Here is a 23,498-nt window from a genome sequence, read left to right as displayed (position 1 = left end):
TCACTTAATTTTTTCAAAAGGAAAAATGATAATGGAAAGGAACTAACATTTACAAAAGCATTTTTCTTGTTGTTTTACATGTTTAGCTTATTTGATCTTTTTAACAAACTGGTATTCAAGAAATTATATTATCTCTTTTAAAGAGAAAGAATATAAAGTTCACAGAGCTCCAGTGACTTTTCCACATAACCAGTAAGTACAGAATTGCTATTTGAATCCATAACTGTCCCTCTCAAGATTCTCGTCATTGTTGACGTTACCTCCAAGACAAACTAAAAAGGGATAACTAAGTTTTAGTGACTAGAGCATTGCAGTTGAAGTTAGAAATTCTGGTCTGAATTTATTTTACCACTTACCAATACAAATTATCTGTTCTGTCTCTCAGCTTGAATGGTGGCCACTGTTTTTTGCCTACCCCAAATCCATTCCTTACTACTTTCTCCATCCTAACAGAACTCACATTTTTGCTGTTACCTCCCACACATGGACATGTGCTCCAAGGAAGGCTGATCCCATCCACAGTTCCAGAGGTGTCCTGAATTAGTCTAGGCCATGCATTCTGAGGTTGGGGTGATCAAGTTACTCTTTTATGTATAAAGCAGACATACAGTAATATCTATGTTCTTAAAATGGGGAAGGGGTGTTTAGGAAGAAAATGTCTAAGAAGACTCCTTGAGTGAATAATAAAACACATTGAAAAATACTAGTCTAAGCCACATTGATTTAATTTGGGTTTAATTTAATTTAATGTGAGGCCCTTACTATTCGGAGAGAATTATGAAAAGCCAGCAAACCCTCCTCCTGGATGTGAATGAAAGGATAACACCTCTGTAGCCAGAAGCTATCCTATAACCAAGAGGAGAACCAGCTTTAGGGTGAAGTTGGCACTTTAGATGGCAAAGAATGGATGGACAAAAACTTGAGTCCTGAATGACATTCTTCAGTGACTGGTTCAACCAACCTTGAAGTCAGTCCTACGCCTCTGGATTTCTGCTCTTGTTCTGTATCTTTTCCTTTGGCTTAAATCACTTTAAACTTGATTTCTGTTACCTGAAGTCAAAATTATTCTTTCCAAATTACTACAATGGGAATGTCACAGGAATCCTAGGAATATTAAGATTATACACATACGAGCCTAACCAATGGTTAAGGACAACAGGGGGGTGGGGGCATCCATGGGGAGGGGTGTGGGATGGGAATTGGGGGATGAGGACAAATATGTGACACCTTAATCAATAAAGAAATTTAAAAAAAAGATTATATACGTGAAAGCTTCCAGTATAGTTTCTAGCCAAAAGTCATTCTTAATAAATGTTTCATAAAACAAATTGAAGCATGTGAAACAGAGTAACTGCCTGCTCTCTTTGGGTCATGATCTATGAGCCACTGCATTTATTAATTTTATAAAAGTTTATATTCTTCATTTTCAGGAATGCTTATTATATGAAACACTTCGGGGGGGTAGAAGTAGAGGGATAAAAATAGAGTTCTTCAGTCTATTTCTTGGTGGTAACTTGGATCTGTTTTTGTCATCTTCTCTATTTCTGAAAAATTCTCACACCTGTTTTCTCAATGTGTATTCTGCAAACTACCTAGATAAACATCACCTCAGGTGCTTGTTAGAAGCGCAAATTTATCCCTATCCTCAAAGTAATGAGGATATAGATGGGGCGAGAAACCTACACTTTTTAAAAAAATTTCTTTATTGATTAAGGTATCACATATTTGTCCTCATCCCTCCAGAAATCTACAATTTTAAAAAGCTTTCTAGATGTACATTGTTCTACTTCCTAAAATTAAACTTAACACTTATATAACCCTATTACATAAAAAGCCAGGGTCTATCACTACCTAAACAACAGACGGATGACAAAACACCAGGCTAGGGTCCCAGCCGGCACAGCGGGCATCAGTCCTGGGTCCTGGCCGGCGCAACGGGAGTCAGTCCTGGGTCCCAGCTGCCCATGGCATGGTGGCAGGAGGCAGCTATGGGTACCAGACACCCGCAGCGCAGCAGTGGGATGGAGCTGTGGGAACAGGAGCATGCTACCATCGGACTGGCCTCTAGGTCCCTCCCCCCGCCCACAAGCTCCAGGGAACCAGGGCCATGCTGCCATCGGACTGGCCTCTTGGATTATACCCTCAGCATGCAGGCTCTGGGTAACCAAATCCATGCTGCGATTTGGGAATCTTGGTCCCTCCCGCTGCCCACAGGCTCCGGTGAACCGGAGCCATGCTGCAATCAGACTGGCCTCTTAGTCCCACCGGCCCTCGGCCCGTAGGCCTGGGTAACCAGAGCCATGCTACAATGGGACTGAACCCTACCCGAGGGGTTGCGGATTGTGAGAGTGTGCAGTCTGGGCTGAGAATTCCCTCTCCCCCCGAGTGCACAAATTTTCATGCATCGGGCCTCTAGTCCTATATAATAAAAGGCTAATATGCAAATCAACTCAATGGCAGAATGACTGGTCATTATGTCGTGCACTGACCACCAGAGGGTAGACGCTCAATGCAGGATCTGCCCCCTGGTGGTCAGTGCACCAGAAGCCAGGCTCATGGCAAGTGAGCACAGCAGTGTTGGCAGGAGCCTCTCCCACATCCATGACAGCACTAAGGATGTCCGACTGATGGGTTAGGCCTGCTCCCCCATGGAAGCAGGCCTAACCCATCAGTTGGACATCCCCCAAGGGATCCCGGACTGTGAGAGGGCACAGGCCAGGCTGAGGGACCCCCCCTCACTGAGTGCACAAATTTTGTGTACCAGCCCTCTAGTTCTATAATAAAATTGTAATTTCTATGTGCTTTCTTTTCATAATATTTCTGTGGTGATTCAAAAACAGACAAGTGGAGAGATCCAAGATGGCTGCCAAAGGGATGGTTGGCTGCAAGATAGTGTGTGAGTGAGAGAACGAAGTAAGAGTGTGTGGCCATGCGGGGGTGTCTGTATTTGTCAGTGAGGGACAGCTATAATTCACAGGCCTGGTGGGAACTGGAAGACCAAACTCCCCTGGCCGGGCAGCCTCTACTGTTGGTGAAATCTCTCCTGGAGTGGCTGGCTCTGCCACAGAGACCACACCATCTTGAAAGGGAGACTGGCTATGATAGGAGACCAGCTTTGATCAGAAGCCCAGCCTTACCTTCAACCGGGAGACCTCGGATACCTCCCAGGACCTTACAACCACAATGCCCAGGGACTAGCTGCCTCAGCTGCAAACCCACGGACACTGGAATTCCAACCTCCCCAACCGCGGGCTGTCCAGAGGGAGACAAAGTGGCGCCAAAAATGTGGACAGGCCCTGTGCCTTCTCACAGAGCAGATAGAACAACTGAATTCAACAACATCCACCTGGAACTGGCAAATTAAACACAGCTGGTGAGGCAACGCACGGACGGAAAGGTCAGATACCACCTAAAGAAAGGTGAGATTTGGGATCAAGGCTGGAGGGAGAAACGCGTGCAGTGGGAACTAGAGTCTCAGAGGAAGGCTGTGCCCCACAAAGTCCGCAACCAATGGGATCAGTGTAGCCCTTGAATGTGGAAGGGGGTCCACAGGGCTGCTGGCAGAAGGGAACTATAGATATTAAACCAAAGCTGGACTGGGCCCAGAAAGGCAGCGTGAAGGAAAAAATGTCACGCATAGTGCCAGGGGAAAAAGACGTGAGTCTGCATGCCTCTTCTGGCCATTTTTTTTTTTAAATCCTTATTTTTGCTTGCTAAGTACAGTACATAGGATCTACCAATTAAAAACACTCACTGAGAGAAGAGGAACCAAGATGGCAGCAAAGGTAAACAACTAAACTGCCGCCTCGCACAACAATTTCAAAAATACAACTAAAAAACAAAACGTCTACCACCCAGAACCACAGGAAAGCTGGCTGAGGGGAAGATTTACAACTAAGAAGAGAAGGGAGAGCAAACGCTGGAGAGCCGAGGTACGGAGGCGCACAAGAAGCGGGCTGGCAGCGGGCGGCTGGGCGCGCGGCTTTTCTTCAAACCGAAGGGAGACAAACTCCCGATCACTCTGAACTCCAGTTTCTGGGGACACGCGGGGGACCCAGACATATATGGGGAGAAGCTGGACTCTCGGCCATCGGTCAGAGAGTGAGAGTGACTATTCTGCAGAGGTGCGCCCAGCAATCAGGGTTTGCTGCGCTGGAGCGCAGGACACGGAGACTTGGAAACGCGGAAAGGCAGAGACGGCTGAAGGCAGCCATGGCCGTTGGCCACACCCCAGCCTAGTGATGCCCTGAGACCCCGCCCCGCCCTAAGACCCCGCCCCGCACATTCTACAAACCGGCCCAGGCTCCACACAGCGGCTTTTACATATAAATGGCCTGTGCTGTGGCAGCTCAACCAAATTAACTGCAGCTCCAGTCAGACTGCTCCAAAACCGCCCAAGCAAAGAGGAGAAAACTGTAGCTCTTGCTGTTGCTCCTGCTGAGAGGCCTCAGACCTGCACCCCATTGGAGATCCAGACACTAGGGTATCTAGTGGTCGGTGTGCACGACACCAGATTTCAACCACTCTCATAAGGGACACATTCAAGAGGCAGACTCAGTGAGCACCAAAGCCCTACTGTGCCTCCAGCACAGCAATTCTTCCGTTATAGACACAGCAGGTCCTCACAGCCAATTGGCCTGGAGGTCAATTCCTCCCAGTGTACCAACAGCAATCAAGGCTTTTAACTACACCAAGACTTTCCACTCAGCCCACAAAGGGGTGTACCAAGAGCGACCACCTAGGGTGATTGGGAAGCTGAGCTACCAGCCCATATAGGTCACTGACCACACAAAGCCACTCCATCAACACAGGGAGGCAGCCAAAATGCGGAGACACCAAAGTATGTCATGAGTAGGAGAGATGGAGGAAAGCAAACTAATGGATGACACAGTGTTCAGAACCACGTTTATAAGGTTACTCAAGAATCTTCTAAAAACCACTGAGAAACTTGAAGAGACCTTCAAGGACCTTAATGAGAATACCAAAAAAATGGAAAAGGACCAGTCAGAAATTATGCATACACTGTCTGAAATAAAGAATATACAGACACTCAACTGTAGACCACCGTACCCGAAGAGTCAAACCAAAGATCTGGAATATGAGGAATAAAAAAACACCCAACCAGAGAGGCGGAAAGAAAGAAGAATCCAAAAGTGTGAGGATAGCGTAAGGAGCCTCTGGGATGGCTTTAAGCGTACCAATATCCAAATTTTTGGGGTGCCAGAAGAAGAGAGAGAGCAAGATACTGAAAACCTATTTGAAGAAATAATGACAGAAAACTTCCCCCACCTGGTGAAAGAAATAGACTTACAAGTTCAGGAAGCGCACAGAACCCCAAACAAGAGGAATCCAAAGAGGACCACACCAAGACACATCATAATTAAAATGCCAAGGGCAAAAGACAAAGAGAGAATCTTACAAGCAGCAAGAGAAAAACAGTTAGTTACCTACAAGGGAGCACCCATACGACTGTCAGCGGATTTCTCAACAGAAACTATGCAGGCCAGACGGGAATGGCAAGAAACATTCAAAGTGATGAATAGCAAGAACCTACAACCAAGACTACTCTACCCAGCAAAGTTATCATTCAGAATTGAAGGGCAGATAAAGAGCTTCACAGATAAGAAAAAGCTAAAGGAGTTCATCACCACCAAACCAGTATTATATGAAATGCTGAAAGGTATTCTTTAAAAAGAGGAAAAAGAAGAAAATAGTAAAGATAAAAATTATGAACAACAAATACATATCTATCAACAAGTGATCCTAAAAATCAAGTGAATTAAAAATCTGAGGAACAGAATAAACTGGTGAACATAATAGAATCAGAGGCATAGAATGGGAGTGGATTGATAATTCTCAGGGGGAAAGGTGTGTCTGGGGGGGGGGGGGTACGGGAAGAGACTGGACAAAATCATACACCTATGGATAAGGACTTTGGGGGGGAGGTAAGGGCAGAAGGGGGGTGGGAACCGGGTGGCGGGGAGATATGGGGGGAAAAAGGAGAAACAATTGTAATAATCTGAACAATAAAGATTCATTTAAAAAAAAAGAACAGAGCTCAACACAGTAAATATTTTGTAAGTTTCTGTAGAAAGCATGAATAAATGAATAACAAAATGAAAAAAAAATAATAAATAAATAAAAATAAAAAAATAAAAACACTCACCGAGACTGCAGGGGAAAGTTGTTTTTGTGGAAACTGGGGATCAGAGTTAAGAGAGATGAACAGAAAACCAGCTCTGGGGCAGTCTGTCCTTCCAACCCAGTATTAAGTGCGGCAGGAAAAGCAAAATCTAAATACGGGGTAGAGAGGCCTTTTAGCCCCATATATTAAGACAGAAACACTGCCACCCAGGGGTTGTATCAGAAATTGATTCTTGTGTATAAATACAACTAACAGCAGGCTTAGAACCAAAGAGAACAGAGAGATCCGCCTGGTTGAAAACAGGATTGTGGCTTATGACACAGAGGAGTGGTGAATCACAGGGAACTTCAATACTGTGCTGACTACCAGAAAGGAAAGACATGCCAAGCAGAATTGTAGAGGAAGTGAATGACCTTCAGTACTTCACATTTTTATTTTACTTAACCCTTTGCACTCGCTTGCTTTTTCCTCGAGCTGCTACCGATGCTAACCGTATCGAGTCACACTCGACATCCAAGTGCAAAAGGTTAAGAAACTAAATTTCTTTTTCTCTCACTTGATTTTACCTTGTTTATTATATTGTTAATTTTAACTATTATTATTATTAATATTACTTTACCCTTTTTTAAATTTTATTTGATGTTTTTCTTTATTTTATTTTATTTTGGGATTAGTGTTCTACATTGTATTTTTATTTTCCCTTTAGCATTATTTTACTCTATCTCAAATTTTCCTTTATGCCAACACTCTCTTCCTCACTTTTCCCCCTTTTTTGTCCTGTTTCTCATACCCTTTTCCTGCTTTAGTTATCCTCTATCCTTTCTTTTTACTCCTTGTGAAAAATTGATCTTATTCATATATCTAATTTCTTCTACCCTGCTCTAAGCCCATACACACTTGTCTCTTCTCTTTCTTTCTTTTTTTTAAAATATATTTTATTGATTTTTTACAGAGAGGAAGAGAGAGGGATAGAGAGTTAGAAACATCGATCAGCTGCCTCCTGCACACCTCCTATTGGGGATGTGCCTGCAACCAAGGTACATGCCCTTGACCGGAATTGAACCTGGGACCTTTCAGTCCGCAGGCTGACGCTCTATCCACTGAGCCAAACCAGTTAGGACATATTCTCTTTCTTCACTATCCAATATTTTTTGCCGTTTTCTTTCTTTCTGTATTGTTGCTGTTGTTTGCTTGATTGTTGGTTAGTTTTTGTTTGTTTGTTTTTGCTTCTGTTTTTCCTCTCCTCACTTTTTCTTTTCCTCTACTAATAACTTAACTAATTCCAATCACCAATCACTAGCTACTCTCTATTCTCCTTTTCCAATAGCAAATAAATACATAGATAGATAGATTAAAGAAGGTTGTGGATTCTACGTATATACTACAGGCCCAGTGCATGAAATTCATGCACGGGGGAGGAGGTGTCCCTCAGCCCAGCCTGTACTCTCTCCAATCTGGGAACCCTCGAGGGATGTCCGACTGTCCGATTGCAGTCAGACATCCCTCTCACAATCCAGGACTGCTGGTTCGCAATGGTTCACCTGCCTGCCTTCTGATTGCCTCTAACTGCTTCTGCCTGCCAGCCTGATCACCCCATAACCACTCCCCTGCCAGCCTGATTGATGTGTAACTGCTCCCTGCCAGCCTGATTGCCCCTAACTGCCCTCCTCTGAAGGCCTGGTCACCCCTAACTGCCCTCTCTTGCAGGCCTGGTCCCTCCCAACTGCCCTCCTCTGCTGGCCATCTCTGGCAGCCATCTTTTGTCCACATGGGGGCAGCCACGTTTGACCACATGGGGGCAGCCATCTTGTGTGTTGGGGTGATGGTCAATTTGCATATTACTTTTATTATATAAGATAGAGGCCTGCCACATGGGAGGGGGCCAGCTGGTTTGCCCTGAAGGGTGTCCTGGATCAGGGGGGGAGTTCCCTTGGAGCATGGGGTGGCCTGGGCAATGAGCCTGTGGTGGTTTGCAGGCCAGCCACGCCCCCTGGAGACCCAAGCGGTGGCCCTGGTATCTGGGATTTATTTATCTTCTATAATTGAAACTTTGTAGCCTTGAGTAAAGGCCTGGGCCAGCCAAGGTGTGCAGGAAGCTTGGCTTCCTCCATTGCCGGGGAAACCCAAGCCTCCTGTTCACTCCATGGACGCAGCCATTTTTGTTGGGATTTATCTTCTATAATTGAAACTTTGTAGCCTTGAGCGAAGGCCAGGGCTGAGGGAGCTCGGCTTCCTCCATTGCTGGGGAAACCCAAGGATCCTGCTCGCTCCATGGCCACAGCCATCTTGGTTGGGTTAATTTGCATACTCGTTCCTGATTGGCTGGTGGGCGTGGCTTGTGGGTATATCGGATGTACAGTCAATTTGCATATTACTCTTTTATTAGATAAGACTAGAGGCCCAGTGCACGAAATTCGTGCACGGAGGGGGGTTGTCCCTCAGCCCAGCCTGCACCCTTTCCAATATGGGACCCCTTGAGGGATGTCCGACTGCCCGTCAGTGAGCTAGAAGACAAGATAGGAAAAAATACCCAAGAAGAGCAGCATCTAGGAAAAAAAAAAAAGCTTAAAAAGCAGGAGGAGTGCCTAAAGAAACTTTGGGACAAGACAAAATGAAAAAACATCTGCATCTTAGGGGTGCCAGAAGGAGAGGAAACTGAGCAAGGATTAGAAAACCTGTTTAAGGAAATAATGACAGAAAACATCCCTGATATTGGGAAGAAAAAACACACACAAGTCCAAGAAGCTCAGAGTTACAAACAAGAAGAACCCCAAAAGACCGGCAACAAGACACATTTTAATTAAATTGGCAAACACCAATGACAAAGTAATAATCTTAAAGGCTGCCAGAGAGAGACAGAAAGTTACCTACAAAGAATCTCCCATCAGACTATCGACTGATTTCTGAACAGAAACACATCAGGACAGAAGGGAATGGAATAAAATATACAAAGTCATGCAAAGGAAGGGTCTGAATCCAAGAATACTGTACCTAGCAAGACTATCAGTCAAAATTGAGGGAGAAATCAGGAGCTTCACAGACAGAAAAGGACTAAGGGAGTTTATCATCACCAAACCAGCAATGCAAGAAATGCTAAAGGGTCTGCTGTAAAAAGAATAAATAGGAAACGAAGAAGAAACACAGGCATAAAGAATGAAAATAGCAACAAACAAGTGCCTATCAATAATAACTTCAAACGTAAATGCATTAAGTGCCACAATCAAAAGTTATAGGGTAGCTGAGTGGGTAAGAAAACATGACTATATATCTTCTGTCTGTAGGAAACCCATCTCTGAACAAAGGAGTCACACAGACTGATGATGAAGGGATGGAAAAAGGTTTTTCATATGAAATAAAAAAATAATAATAAAGGTGGGGTAGCAATACTTATATTTGACAAATTAGATCTCAAAGTGAAGGCCATGACAAGAGATAAGAAGGCCACTACATAATACTAAAGGGAGCAATTCAACAAGAAGATATAACTCTGATAAATATATATGCACCCAATACAGGAGCACCCAAATACATTAAAAAAAACTTATGGAGGATATCAAGGGAGGGATTGACAGCAATACAGTAATAGTAGGAGACTTTAATACCCCACTATCACCATGTGACAAATCCTCTAAACAAAAAATCAGCAAAGAAACATTAATCCTAAATGACTCACAATATCAGATGGAATTAATTGACATCTTCAGAACATCTCACCCCAAAGCCATAGAATATACATTATTCTCAAGTGCACATGGGTCATTTTCAGAGATAGACCACATATTGGGACACAGGCAAAGACTCTTCAAATTCAAGAAGATAGAAATCATATTAAGCATCTTCTCAGATCACAATGACATAAAACTACAAATCAACTACAATAAAAACAAAAATATATATATCAAACACTTGGAGGCTAAATAGCATGCTATTAAACAATGATTTGGTTACCAAAAAGATCAAATCTAAGCCAACAACTCAACGATGTAGAAAGAGAGCAACAAGAAAACTCCAGCATAAGCAAAAAGAAGGAAATAATAAAGAGCACAGATAAATGACATAGAGACAAAAAAAAAAAAAAAGATAAACAAAACCAAGAGCTGGTTCTTTGAAAGGATAAATAAGATTTATTAAACTCTAGCCAGGCTCACCAAGAATCAAAGAGAGAGGACCCAAATAAACAAAATCCAAAATGAAAGAGGTAACAACCAATCCCACAGAAATACAAACATTTATGAAAAAATAGTATGAACAACTCTATTCCAACAAGATGGACAACCTAGATGAAATAGACATATTCTTAGAAAAAAAATACAAACTCCAAAAAGTCAATCAAGAAGGATAAAAAAAAAAAAACAAAAAACATTGGAATAGGCCGATAACTACTGAAGAAATTGAAGTAGTGATAAAAAAATCTGCGGCAAACAAAGCCCTTGTACAGACAGCTTCACAGGGGAGTTCAACGAAGCATTCAAAGAAGAACTAAAACATATCCTCCTCAGACTATTCCAAAAAATTCAAGAGGAAGGTACACTTCCGATCTCTTTTTATGAAGCCAGCATTACCCTAATCCCAAATCCAGACAAAGACACCCCAAAAAGAGAGAGAGAGAGAGAATTACAGGGCAATATCCTTGATGATAATAGATGCTAAAATCCTCAACATAATTCTAGCAAATCAGATTCAGCAATACATTAGAAAGATCATACACTATGACCAAGTGGGATTTACCCCAGGGATGCAAGGCTGGTACAATATCCACAAATCAATAAATGTGATACATCACATAAACAAACTGAGAGACAAAAATCACATAATCATATCAATCGATGCAGAAAAAGCTTTTGACAAAATCCAACATTCTTTCTGGGTAAAAACTCTCAGCAAAGTGGGAATAGAGGAATCAACTCCACATAATAACAGCCATAGATGACAAACCTACAGCCAAAAATGGGCAAAAACTAAACTCATTTCCCCTAAGAACGAGAACAAGATGAGGATGACCACTTTCACCACTCCTGTTCGATATAGTACTGGAAGTGCTAGCCATAGCTCTCAGACAAGAAGAAAAAATAAAAGGTATCAAAATTGGAAAAGAAGAAGTAAAATTATCTTTATTCGCAGATGACATGGTATTGTAAATAGAAAACTCTAAAGACTCCATCAAAAAAAAATACTAGATCTAATAAATGAATTTGGCAATGTAGCAGGATACAAAATTAATACCCAGAAATCTATGGCCTTTTTATACACCAATAATGAATTCACAGAAATAGAAGTGAGAAAAAAAAATCCCATTTACCATTGCACCAAAAAATTTAAGATACATAGGAATAAACTTAACTAAGGACATAAAAGACCTGTACTCAGAAAACTACAGGACATTAAAAAAGAGATAGAGGAAGACATAAACAAGTGGAAGAACATACCATGTTCATGTTGGTAGAATCAACATCATTAAAATATCCATACTACCCAAAGCAATCTACAGATTCAATGCAATCCCCATTGGAAACCACCGGCGTATTGCAAAGATCTAGAACAAACTATCCAAAAACTTACCTGGAATAAAAAATAAAAAAAAAGACCCGTAATAGCCGCAGCAATCCTGAGAAAGAATAACAAAGTTGGAGGGATCAACATATCAAGCTATATTACCAAGCCACAGTTCAAAAAACTGCCTGATACTGGCACAAGAACAGATATATAGACCAATGGAACAGAACAGAGAGTCCAGAAATAGACCCAAGCAATTATGCTCAATTAATATTTGACAAAGGAAGCAAGAACATACAATGGAATCAAGACAGTCTATTCAATAAATGGTGCTGGATAATTTGGTTAGATACATGCAAAAAAATGAAACTAGATCATGAACTTACACCATAAACAAAAACAAACTTAAAATTGCTAAGGGACTTGAATGTAAGATGGGAAACCATAAAAATCCTACAAGACTCCATAGGCAACAAAATAGCAGACATATGTTGCAGCAATATCTTTACAACACAGCTCCTAGGGCAATGAAGACTAAGGGGGAAATAAACAAATGGGACTACATCAAAATAAAAAGCTTCTGCACAGCAAAAGAAACCATCAACAAAACAACAAGAAAGCCCACTGCATGGGAGAACATATTTGCCAATGATGTTTTGATAAGTGTTTACTATCCAAACTTTACAGAGAACTCATACAACTTAACAAAAGAAAGATAAACAGTCCAATCAAAAAATGGGCAAAGGACCTAAATAGACACTTTTTGAAAGAGGACATACAGAAAGCCCAGAAACATATGAAAATATGCTCAAAGTCACTAATCATCCAAGAAATGCAAATCAAAACAATGCGGTACCATCTCACACCTGTCAGAATGGCTATCAGCAACAAATCAACAAACGACAAGTGCTGGCGAGGATGTGGAGAAAAAGGAACCCTGGTGCACTGCTGGTGGGAATGCAGACTGGTGCAGCCACTGTGGAGAACAGTATGGTGTTTCCTCAAAAACTAAAAATGGAACTCCTATTTGACCCAGTCATCCCACTTCTAGGAATGTATCTTAAGAATCTAGAAACACCAAAAGAAAGGATATATGCACCCCTATGTTCATAGTAGCACAATTTACAAATCTTTACAAAGATTTGGAAACAGCTTAAATGCCCATCAGCAGATGAGTAGATTAAAAAACTGTGGTACATCTACACAATGGAATACTATCCTATCTAATAATAAAGACAGAATATGTCAACTGATCGTCATGCTGCGACAAAGATGGAGGCGCCCACAGCCAATAAGGAGGGGATATGCAAATTGACGTGACAAAGATGGTAGATGCCGGGCTGGAGCATTCCGCCCCACCCCAGCCGCTCCAGGCCTCTGGGCAGTGCTTGCACAGGCACGGAGTGGCCGGGGCAGGCGGGATGCCTACTATGGAGGGTGGTGAGGGGTGGAGTGAGCTACAGGAGGGAGGCGGGGCTGGAGCTATTGGCAAAAGGTGGCTCCAGCCAGAGCGAAGGTGGAAGGTGGTGGCCAGAGTGAAGGCCTGGGTCCTGGGTGCCGGAGGGAAGCCAGTGCCAACAGCCAGGGGAAGGAAGGCCTATTCTTGCATGAATCTTCTTGCATTGGGCCTGTAGTACTGCTCTAAAAAAGAAGGAACTTTTACCCTTTGCAAAAGCATGGATATAACTGGAAATCATTATGCTAAGTGAAATAAGCCAGTCGGAGAAAGATAAATATAATATGATCTCACTCATATGTGGGATATAATGATCAAAGAATAGATCCAGAGATAAAAGGTGTGGGGATGGTTAGAGAGCAATCAAAGGACTTGTATGCATGCATATTAGCATAACCAATGGACACAGACACTGGGGTGGGGGGGCTTCCCCGGGGTGGGAATTGCTGGGGGGGGGGGTGTCAATTGGATAAAAGAAGACATATGTAAAACTTTAGACAATAAAAAAAAATACAGGTAAAAAAAGAAATAAAAAAATAGACAAGTGGCTTAATTGTGCTATATTTTGATTACTTATTTACATATTTATGATTTTTTTTAGGTTTGGGGAAAATTGTTTTAATTTGTTTTTTAGCTTTCTGTGGTATAACTGACAAAGTTGTAAGATATTTAAAGTGTAAATCTTGATGATAAACATTGTGAAAGAATTCCTCCTACCTAGTTAATTAACACATCCAGTACCTCACATGTCTCTCTCTCTCTCTCTCTCTCTCTCTCTCTCTCTCTCTACACACACACTAATAAAAGAGAAAATGCAAATTGACTGTGCCTTTGCGATGCCCACCAGCCAATCAGGAGTATGCAAATCAACCCAACAAAGAAGGTGGGTTAATTTGCACACATAGGCGCTGAGTGGCCTGGGTGGGACATTTGCGTCATCACCATGGCGACATTGCAGGCATTCTGTACTGCCTTGGCCACTCGGGGCCTCTGGGCAGCATGGGAAGGTGGAAAGGCGGCTCCAGGCTGGAGCGAAGGTGGTGCTGGCAGCCAGGGGAAGGAAGGCCCATTCTTGCATGAATCTCCATGTATCGGGCCTCTAATATATATATATATATATATATATATATATATATATATATATATATATATATATATATGTGTGTGTGTGTGTGTGTGTGTGTGTGTGTGTGTGTGTGTGTATACATTATATACAGAGAATATAGGTACTATTAATATATACACACATATATATGATGAAAACATGTAAGATCTCCTCTCAGAAAATTTTAATTATACAATACTAGTGGCCCGGTGCATGAAATTTGTTCATGCACGGGGGAATGTCCCTCAGCCTGGCCTGCACCCTCTTCAATCTGGGACACCTCGAAGGATGTCCTACTGCCAGTTTACAAGGATCAGGCCTAAACCGGCAGTCAGACATCCCTCTCGCAATCTGAGACTGCTGGCTCCTAACCGCTCACCAGCAAATTAATTATTTGCTGAAGGTCATGCAGATACCACATGGTAAGCAAGAAGTAAATTCAGCTTTATTCTGCCTGCCTGATTACCCCTAACCACTCTGCCTGCTGGCCTGCTCACCCCCAACTGCCCTCTGCCACTGGCCTGCTCACCCCCAAATGTCCCCTCCATCAGCCTTATCACCCCCAACTGCCCCCCTGCCAGTGTGCTCACCCCCACCTGCCCCCTTGCCAGACTGCTCACCCCCAAGTGCCCCCCTGCTGGCCTGCTTTCTCCCACCTTCCATCCCCACTGGCCTGCTTACCCCCAACTGCCCCCTGCTGGCCTGCTCACTCCAAACTGCCCCCCCCCGCTGTCCTGATTACCTCCAACTGACCCCCACTGATGGACTGCTAGTCCCCAACTGGCCCCCCTGCTGGTCTGCTTACCCCCAACTGCACTACCCTGCCCCCCACCAGCCTGATCACCCACAAATGCCATCCATCCTGGCCTGATCACCCACAACTGCCCTCCCCTCTTGGCCTCTAACCGCCTCTACCTCAGCCCCACCACCATGGCTTTGTCCAGAAGAACATCCAGAAGGTCTCCTGGAAGGTCTCCCAGTCTAATTAGCATCTTACCCTTTTATTAGTATAGATAGAGGCTTGGTGCACGGGTGGGGGCCGGCTGGTTTGCCCTGATGGGTGTCCCGGATCAGGGTGGGGGTTCCCTTGGGGCATGGGGTGGCCTGAGTGAGGGGCCTGTGGTGGTTTTCAGGCCAGCCACGCCCCAATGGGGTGAGGGTCCCTGCTGGGGGGCATGGCCAGCCTAGGTGAGGGGCTGAAGGCTATTTTCAAGCTGGCCACACCCCCTTCAGGGTGGGGGGTCCCTCTGGGGTGCCTGGCCAGCCTGGGTGAAGGGCTGATGGCTGTTTGCAGGCTGGCCAAGCCCCCCAGCGAGGACCCTCACCCCATGGGGGTGTGGCCAGCCTGGGTGAGGGGCTGAGGGCCATTTTCAGGCTGGCCACACCCCCTTCAGGGTGGGGTATCTGGCCAGCCTGGGTGAGGGGCTGATGGCTGTTTGCAGGCTGGCCAATCCCCCCAGCAGGGACCCTCACCCCATGGGGGTGTGGCCAGCCTGGGTGAGGGGCTGAGGGCCATTTTCAGGCTGGCCACACCCCTCCACGACCCAGCCCCTCCTTTTTTTTTTTTCAGTGCCTCCTTTAGTGGAGGCCAAACCTGGCTGGAAGCAGGAATCTGGGATTTATTTATCTTCTATAATTGAAACTTTGTAGCCTTGAGCAGTGGCCAGGGCGGGCAGGAAGCTTGGCTTCCTCCATCGCCAGGGGAACCCAAACCTCCTACTCACTCCAGCTCTCTGGCCACCATCATCTTTGTTGGGTTAATTTGCATACTTGCTCCTGATTGGCTGGTGGGCGTAGTGGAGGTACGATCAATTTGCATCGTTCTCTTTTATTAGTGTAGATAGTATTAACTGTAGTCACCATGCTATACATTAGATCCCCAGATTGTATTCATCTTATAACTGAAAGTTTACACTTTCTGTGGTATTTTAAATATTTCTTTACTTAGATATAGGAAGCAAGGATTTTTTCAACATATTTCCCTATGATTCTCCTTAGGAAAAAGTTTTATTGAATTGAATGAAAATTTAACTTTTGAAGATAGGTATATCAGATCCTTTACCTCCCTATTTCCAAGAAAACAGGTCTATCTTCAAACTCCTCTGATTTGTATATTCCTAGTGAAAAACATTTTACTTTTGCAAAGGGAGTAGGGGTTATAGTAAAACCCTACGTTTAGTATATAAATACATTCTCATAATTTTTCCTTCCATATTCTTTAACTTAATCATAAATAAGTTACTTAAACAAAAGTAATTTGTAGAATCTTAAAGATAACTAGCCTAGAGTTTGTCTTGATTTTCAAGATAATGAATTATACTGTCCCTTTTTCTAATTTGATATACACTCCTATTAGGACAATTCCAGTCTATTGTTCTTCCTGTCATTTTTAAAAATAAAAGTGGAAAAAGAATGATGTGGCTACCACAGTTCCCTGAAAAGCTCAACAGGAACCTTTCCACATGTGATACCCTTTATATGTTGGCAGTACTAATAGCCTAGTAATTCCCATTTACAGAGCCCTTACTATGTGCCACATACTACTGAGCACTTTACATTTGTTAACTTGTTTAGTTTGTCAACAAACTCAGAAGATAGGTACTATTAATATCTCCATTTTAAATATGGGAAAATTGAGGCATAGAGAAATTAATTATTTGCTGAAGGTCATGCAGATACCACATGGTAAGCAAGAAGTAAATTCAGCTTTATTCATCAAGAGATTTAGTCAGCTGCTAGTTTAAACTGCTAAGGTTTTCATAAAACACATGACCTTCTCTGGTGCTCCCTAATTCATTTAGCTCATTTCTGCAGTATTAATGACACCTCATAGTATTTGAGTTTTCTTTTTTGCCTCCTTGCCTGAACAGTGAGCTCTTTGAGGACCACAGAAACTATGTAGTTACAGAGGCCACCTGACAGGGTAAGCTTTTTATTTTTAAATTTAATAAATCTTTATTATTCAGATTATTACAATTGTTTCTCTTATTCCCCCATAGCTCCCCTCCACACTCTTCCCACCCTACCCTCTGCCTGTACCCTCCCATTGTCCTCATCCATAGGTGTACGCTTTTTGTCCAGTCTCTTCCCGCACCTTCCACACCCCTTCCCCCCTGAGAATTGTCAGTCCACTCCCTTTCTATGCCCCTGATTCTATTATATTCACCAGTTTATTCTGTTCATCAGATTTTTTATTCACTTGATTTTTAGATTCACTTGTTGATAGATAAGTATTTGTTGTTCATAATTTTTATCTTTACCTTTTTCTTCTTCTTCCTCTTCTTAAAGAATACCTTTCAGCATTTCATATAATACTGGTTTGGTGGTGATGAACTCCTTTAGCTTTTTCTTATCTGTGAAGCTCTTCATCTGCCCTTCAATTTTAAATGATAGCATTACTGGGTAGAGTAATCTTGGTTGTAGGTTCTTGCTATTCATCACTTTGAATGTTTCTTGCCATTCCCGTCTGGCCTGCATAGTTTCTGTTGAGAAATCAGCTGACAGTTGTATGGGTGCTCCCTTGTAGGTAACTAACTGTTTTTCTCTTGCTGCTTTTAATATTCTCTCTTGGTCTTTTGCTCTTGGCATTTTAATTATGATGTGTCTTGGTGTGGTCCTCTGTGGATTCCTTCTGTTTGGGGTTCTCTATGCTTCCTGACTTGTAAGTCTATTTCTTTCACCAGGTGGGGGAAGTTTTCAGTCATTATTTCTTCAAATAAGTTTTCAGTATCTTGCTCTCTCTCTCTTCTTCTGGCACCCCCATAATTTGGATGTTGGTACGCTTGAAGTTGTCCCAGAGGCTCCTTACACTATCTTCATATTTTTGGATTCTTTTTGCTTTTCCTGAGGAGTGTTTTTTTGCTTCTTTGTATTTCAAATATTTGACTTGGTTCTTGCAATCCTCTAGTCTGCTGTTAGATCTCTGTATAATGTGTTTTTTTTTTTTAGTCAGTGTATGTTTAATTTCTAGTTGGTCCTTTTTCATATCCTTGAGGGTCTCACTAAATTTATCGGCCTTTTCTAGAAAATTCTTGAAAAACCTTATAACCGTGGTTTTGAACTCTATTTCCAGTCATTTGCTTTCCTCCATTTCTTTCATTTGTGATCTGTTTCTTTGTCTCCACATTTTGGCTGCTTCCATGAGTTGATAGAGTGGCTTTGTGTGCTAGGTGTCCTATAGGGCCCAGTGGCTCAGCCTCCCCAGTTACCTGAGGTAGACACTCTTGGTGCACCACTTTGTGGGCTGTGTGCACAGTCTTGTTGTAGTTATGCCTTGATTGTTGTTGGTGTCACTGGGAGGAATTTACCTCCAGGCCAACTGGCTGTGAAGATCAGCTGTGTCTACGCTAGGAGAACTTTTGTGCTGGAGACACCTTTATGAGACAAGACTTGCAAAAGCCTCTGTGCTCAGCTTAGATGGGGCGGAGTCTGAGGGCGAAGCAGACAGCACTGGTTTCCCTGTCAGCCCTGCCCTAAGAGGCCTCTGGGTCTTAGAGTCACAAGGTAATCGCGGCAGAGAGAAAGCTGCCCTCGAGTTTCGCCTGCTGCCAGACAGTCCAGTTTTCCCCCAAATGAGTCTGGGTCCCCAGAGTCTAGCCCAGAACTGGAGTTTAGCGCAGTCGGGAGCTTTTGTCTCCCTCCTGCTTGAAAAAGCCAGCCACGTACTCAGTTACCAGTCCTCTCTGTGCACACGCATCTCCATACCTCAGCCTTTTGCAGTTCCTCTGAGTCTCAATTTGCTTTTCTCCTTCCTTCTAGTTGTAGAATTTCCACTCAGCCAACTTTCCTGTGGTTCTGGATGATGTCCATTTTGTCTTTTAGTTGTAGTTTTGAAATTGTTTTGCAAGGCAGCAGTTTAGGTGTTTACCTATGCCACATTTGGTTTCTCTGACAGGGTAAGCTTTGAATACAGGGGTGGCCAAATGTAGGTGTACAGTTGTTATATAGACAAAGGCATGAAGGTTATGATTATTACCATAGATTTATTAACTCAAATGAATATCACAATGCAACTGTATAGCTACTTTTGCCCACCTCTGTATTTATGAAATGAATGAGCAATATGTCACACAGCTAACTAGCTGAGCCAAAACTCCATAGCTTGATTTTCGTCCTGCAGTTAGACATGTCTGGGTGTAAAATCCAGTTATTCATCTTTATTGCTGTACTAGAGGCTCAGTGCACAAATTCATCCACCAGTGGAGTCCTTCGGCCTGGCCTGTGGGACCAGGCCAAAACCAGCTCTCCAACATCCCCTGAGGGATCCTGGATTGCGAGAGGGTGCAGGCCAAGCCAAGGGACCCCACGGGTGCACAATCAGGGCTGAGGAGGGAAGTGGGAGGTTGGCCAGCCAGGGAGGGACCGTGGAAGGGCTCCATGTCCAGCCCATCTCGCTCAGTCCCAATCAGCTGGACCCCAGCAGCAAGCTAACCTACAGGTCGAAGCGCATGCCCCCTGGTGGTCAGTACATGTCATAGTGACTGGTCGACCGGTTGACTGTCCCCTGGTGGTCAGTGCACGTCATAGCGAGCGGTTGTATTACACTTTCATTGGTTGAATGGACAAACAGACACTTAGAATATCAGGCTTTTACTATATAGGATGACAGTGGACAAGTTATTTAATTTTTCTAATGCTCATCTTTTTGTTTATAGAGTTGTGAAAAAAAGAAATAATGTGTAAAGTGTTTAACATTATGACACCTAAGACTCAATAAGTGGCAATTATGATTATTATTATTGGCTAATATACCACCTCCTGATAATCTTTGTGAGGGAAAATTACTTAACTAAAAGGGTAAACTTGACTTTTCTGAAATTTCTAGGAATAGCACTGACTTAATTATGGTTCTTACTAGTACCACTTATGGCTTTCAATTATAATGCCTTCTACAGTTGGCAAAAACCTCTCCAATTCCAACTATTCTTAGCATTCACTCTCGAATTTCTCAACTATTTACAATCTAGAGTTTTATGTTAAGCAGCTACTAAATGCCAGGCACTTCCACAGTATGTTTCTGCCACCTCAGTGTTAAGTAAAACCATACTCTGAAGTCGACTTTTCTCAATGAATTCTCTCCTTTAAAGAGTTTGTGTGCACCCATTCTCAACCATTTCTTCTATTCAACTGATCACCAAATATGTATTCCTGGTTGTTATTTTTTAAGTTTTTATTGATAGAGGAAGGGAAAGGAAGAGAGAGAAATAGAAACATCGATGATGACAGAGAACACCCCCTACTGGGAATTGAGCCCACAACCAGGGCATGTGCCCTGACCAGGAATGGAACTGTGACCTCCAGATTCGTAGGTCAATGCTCAACCACTGAGCAACACCGGCCAGGCTGTATTTACAGTTTTGACATCTCCTTTCATCCAGCTCCTCACTTCCTGAAAATCACCTAAAATTCAACAAGCTTAAAACTGAATTCATCTTCTTTTCCAGAAAGCAGCTGAACTTCATGACATCCCCATTTTTATTATACTTTGTTTTCCATTTACCCAGGCCCCCAAATCAGGAGTTTTAACCTCTGTCTCTCTTCAGTGTTCTCCTAAACCAAGAAGCCAAATCATACCTGTTCTTTTACAATAGCAAATACTATTCATTCTTAACATTCCCAGTGACCCATCCTACCTCCAAATCCTTCACTTTATACCTGAGTTCAGCTTCAGCTTCTTATATATTGTCCTTGGATTTAAACTATTCTTCCTCCAGTCATCTGCTCACCACATGCAGAACAGTATTCCTAAAATAGTCACTCTTCTTACATTACTGCCCTTACCAATATCCTTTATTAAGGCCAGATTCCTCCACAATGTTAACCCAGACTATATCTTGCATTGTATCCCTTAGGAACCTTCTTCTCTAGCCAAATTATTTCTCCTAACCTTCTCAGACTTGTCTTTATTCAAGATGGACCTCTTCTAGCTTGTTACACCACTCTTGTTCTCCACCAATTCAAATCCCTCCTCTCCATGGTGCTAAAATCAAATCCAACTTTCTCCATCACTCTTCACTGACCATTTAGTTGGAAATGATCAGTCAGATTTATCCATAATAGTAGTTGCATTAATTAATGACTATAATATCATTACCTTCTCAGTTATACAAATTTGCCTTCCAAATAAATGGCAAACACTCTGAGGGCCAAATAATTTCTTATATTCTATATCTTTTTCTTTGCCTAGAAATGTTACTGGTAATAGCTCAATAAATATTTATTAATTTGTTCCTAAATGTTTCCTTACTGTATTTTATTTGATTATACAAAAGCTTATTATTTTTCATAAATTAAAGTACAAAACATTAAGTTAGAGTATAACAATTTTAATGAGTGACAGTCAATTAGAGAATTTTACATGTCTCCTTTTCCTATTTTACATTTCTATGTCTAAAATATATAAAGACAAATCATGGATTGAATTTTTTTTTTAAAATAAGCAACAATAAAAACTCAATGTCATTAGTTCCTTTCAAGATGGAAAAGAAAAAACACACTTGAACCACAGGACTCAGGCAACATCTCTGCCAACATCTCTATCCTATTAAAACCACTTTGGGGCTCAGTTTAGGTCAAGATGAGAAGATAGAATTTATCAATTTCTGACATTTCTTCTGTTCTACAATGTTGTTAAACATATAGAGCAAAGGCAAAGAACAGAATAAAGAAGGGTAGATAAGTCTTAGGAGAACTTAGGGATTCTTCTGTTTGTACTCTTTTTTTACTACAAAAATACAAATTGCTGATTTTTCACTTATAATGAAATCACAAACCCAAGGCTCACTGAATGAATGGGTACAAGCAGACAAGCTTAGTTGTAGCTAACATCAGCTTGCATGCAAAAGCAAAACAATGGAAATGCATGACAATTAGTGAGTATGCATGTGCAAATTACATTTTGAGTGCTTTATGAATCATCCACAAATGCTTGGAAGTGAGCAGTAAGTGCCATTATGAAGCCACATGGCAAGATTTTCTTTTCCTACCAGTTTTTTCAATTCCCACTTGAACTGGTTTGGCTGGCTCTGTTATGTCTTGGTAATGATGTCACTACAATTCTGAGACTGCTGCTAGGGAGCACAAAACATTACATATCCTATATAAACAATGGATTTTTAGCTTTCTTTTTCATCTGACAATTGGATTTTATTGCTCTATTCTATTTCTTTTTAAGATTAGATGATCAGAATTTGATAACATTAACCTGAATTTATACTCAATAGGACAACCAATCAAAAATATAAGAATTCAAACTGTATAGCATAAGCTCCTTTATAAGGGCAAAAACTATAATGTGTACAAATCTGTATCAAACTGCACAGTTTTAGTTTACACATGACAAATAATTAGTATGCCTAAGCTTACAAATTATGATCCTGAGATATAACATTAATGTGATCCTGAAACTAAACCAATGTAATTCTCAATGAAGTTTCTTCCTATATTTAATTTCTTAGCAAAAATTTTAAAAATAGCTTTTGATTACCTTGAAGCTGGAAATGGAAGTATTTTTGTTTGCACTTTTAAGAGTCTGATTGACCCATTTAATTATAATTTCATCATTGACTTTTTCACCTTCTCCAAGATCTAATAACACATTCAATGTGTACCTGTAACAGAAAAGATGTATATTTGGGACTGAGAGTGGTGAAATTTGCTTCCATATCACTTATATAAATATTTAGATAAATATTTAAGAAATATTCAGTTCTAATAAGTATTTTTAATTTTAGTCTGGTTTTTGCACTTAATTACAATCCAAAGTTACAAAGCTCAGTAATGAGAAACAAAAACTACTATATGGTATTTAAAAAACAATTAAAACAACTCCATACAAGGCAGTTTTTAAGAGACATTAAGAATAGTGATTGTTTCTAGAGATTTATCCACTATTTTAAAAAAAGATTTACAAAGTATATAGTATCAATAGTAAATCATTTAAAAATTAATATTTTGTAGTATATTTATTCTGTTTATTCTTCCAAATGAACTAAAACTTTAGTTCAAAGGATTTTTTGAAAGAAATTCACAGTGTTGTTACAAACATTGCAATCTTTACCTTCTCATTAGCTGCCATACCAATGCCAGTGTCAGTGTTGAATTCCCTTCATTTAGGTCCTGCCCAGCAATACCAACCAAGGAGAATTTGGCCTTATTCTTCCCAAGTTCCACTGCATAGTTACAATTTTCAATCTATAAGTAAGTAAAAGTTTTGGTATAAAAACAAATTTTAAAGTAATCTGAAAGACAGCTATGATGACACCTTAAATTTATATTACAGACTTTCATCTCATAATAAT

At 41.7% G+C, this 23,498-nt stretch overlaps 1 protein-coding gene across 1 annotated transcript in view; it reads right to left on the bottom strand.

Moving 5' to 3' along the window:
* PLS1 (plastin 1) overlaps nt 1-23,498 on the bottom strand; it is a 125,146-nt gene that overhangs the window by 3,482 nt on the left and 98,166 nt on the right. The window contains exons 12-13 of the mRNA XM_054721626.1: nt 23,258-23,391; nt 22,685-22,808 (exon numbers count right to left, since the gene is read on the bottom strand). Of these exons, the coding sequence (XP_054577601.1) occupies nt 22,685-22,808; nt 23,258-23,391 (258 nt within the window). The remainder of the gene's footprint in view (nt 1-22,684; nt 22,809-23,257; nt 23,392-23,498) is intronic.

Source organism: Eptesicus fuscus, chromosome 9, assembly GCF_027574615.1.
Source record: "Eptesicus fuscus isolate TK198812 chromosome 9, DD_ASM_mEF_20220401, whole genome shotgun sequence".
Lineage (NCBI taxonomy): Eukaryota > Metazoa > Chordata > Mammalia > Chiroptera > Vespertilionidae > Eptesicus > Eptesicus fuscus.
Note: the sequence above shows the minus strand (reverse complement) of the source record. Positions and strands in the feature narration are given on the sequence as shown.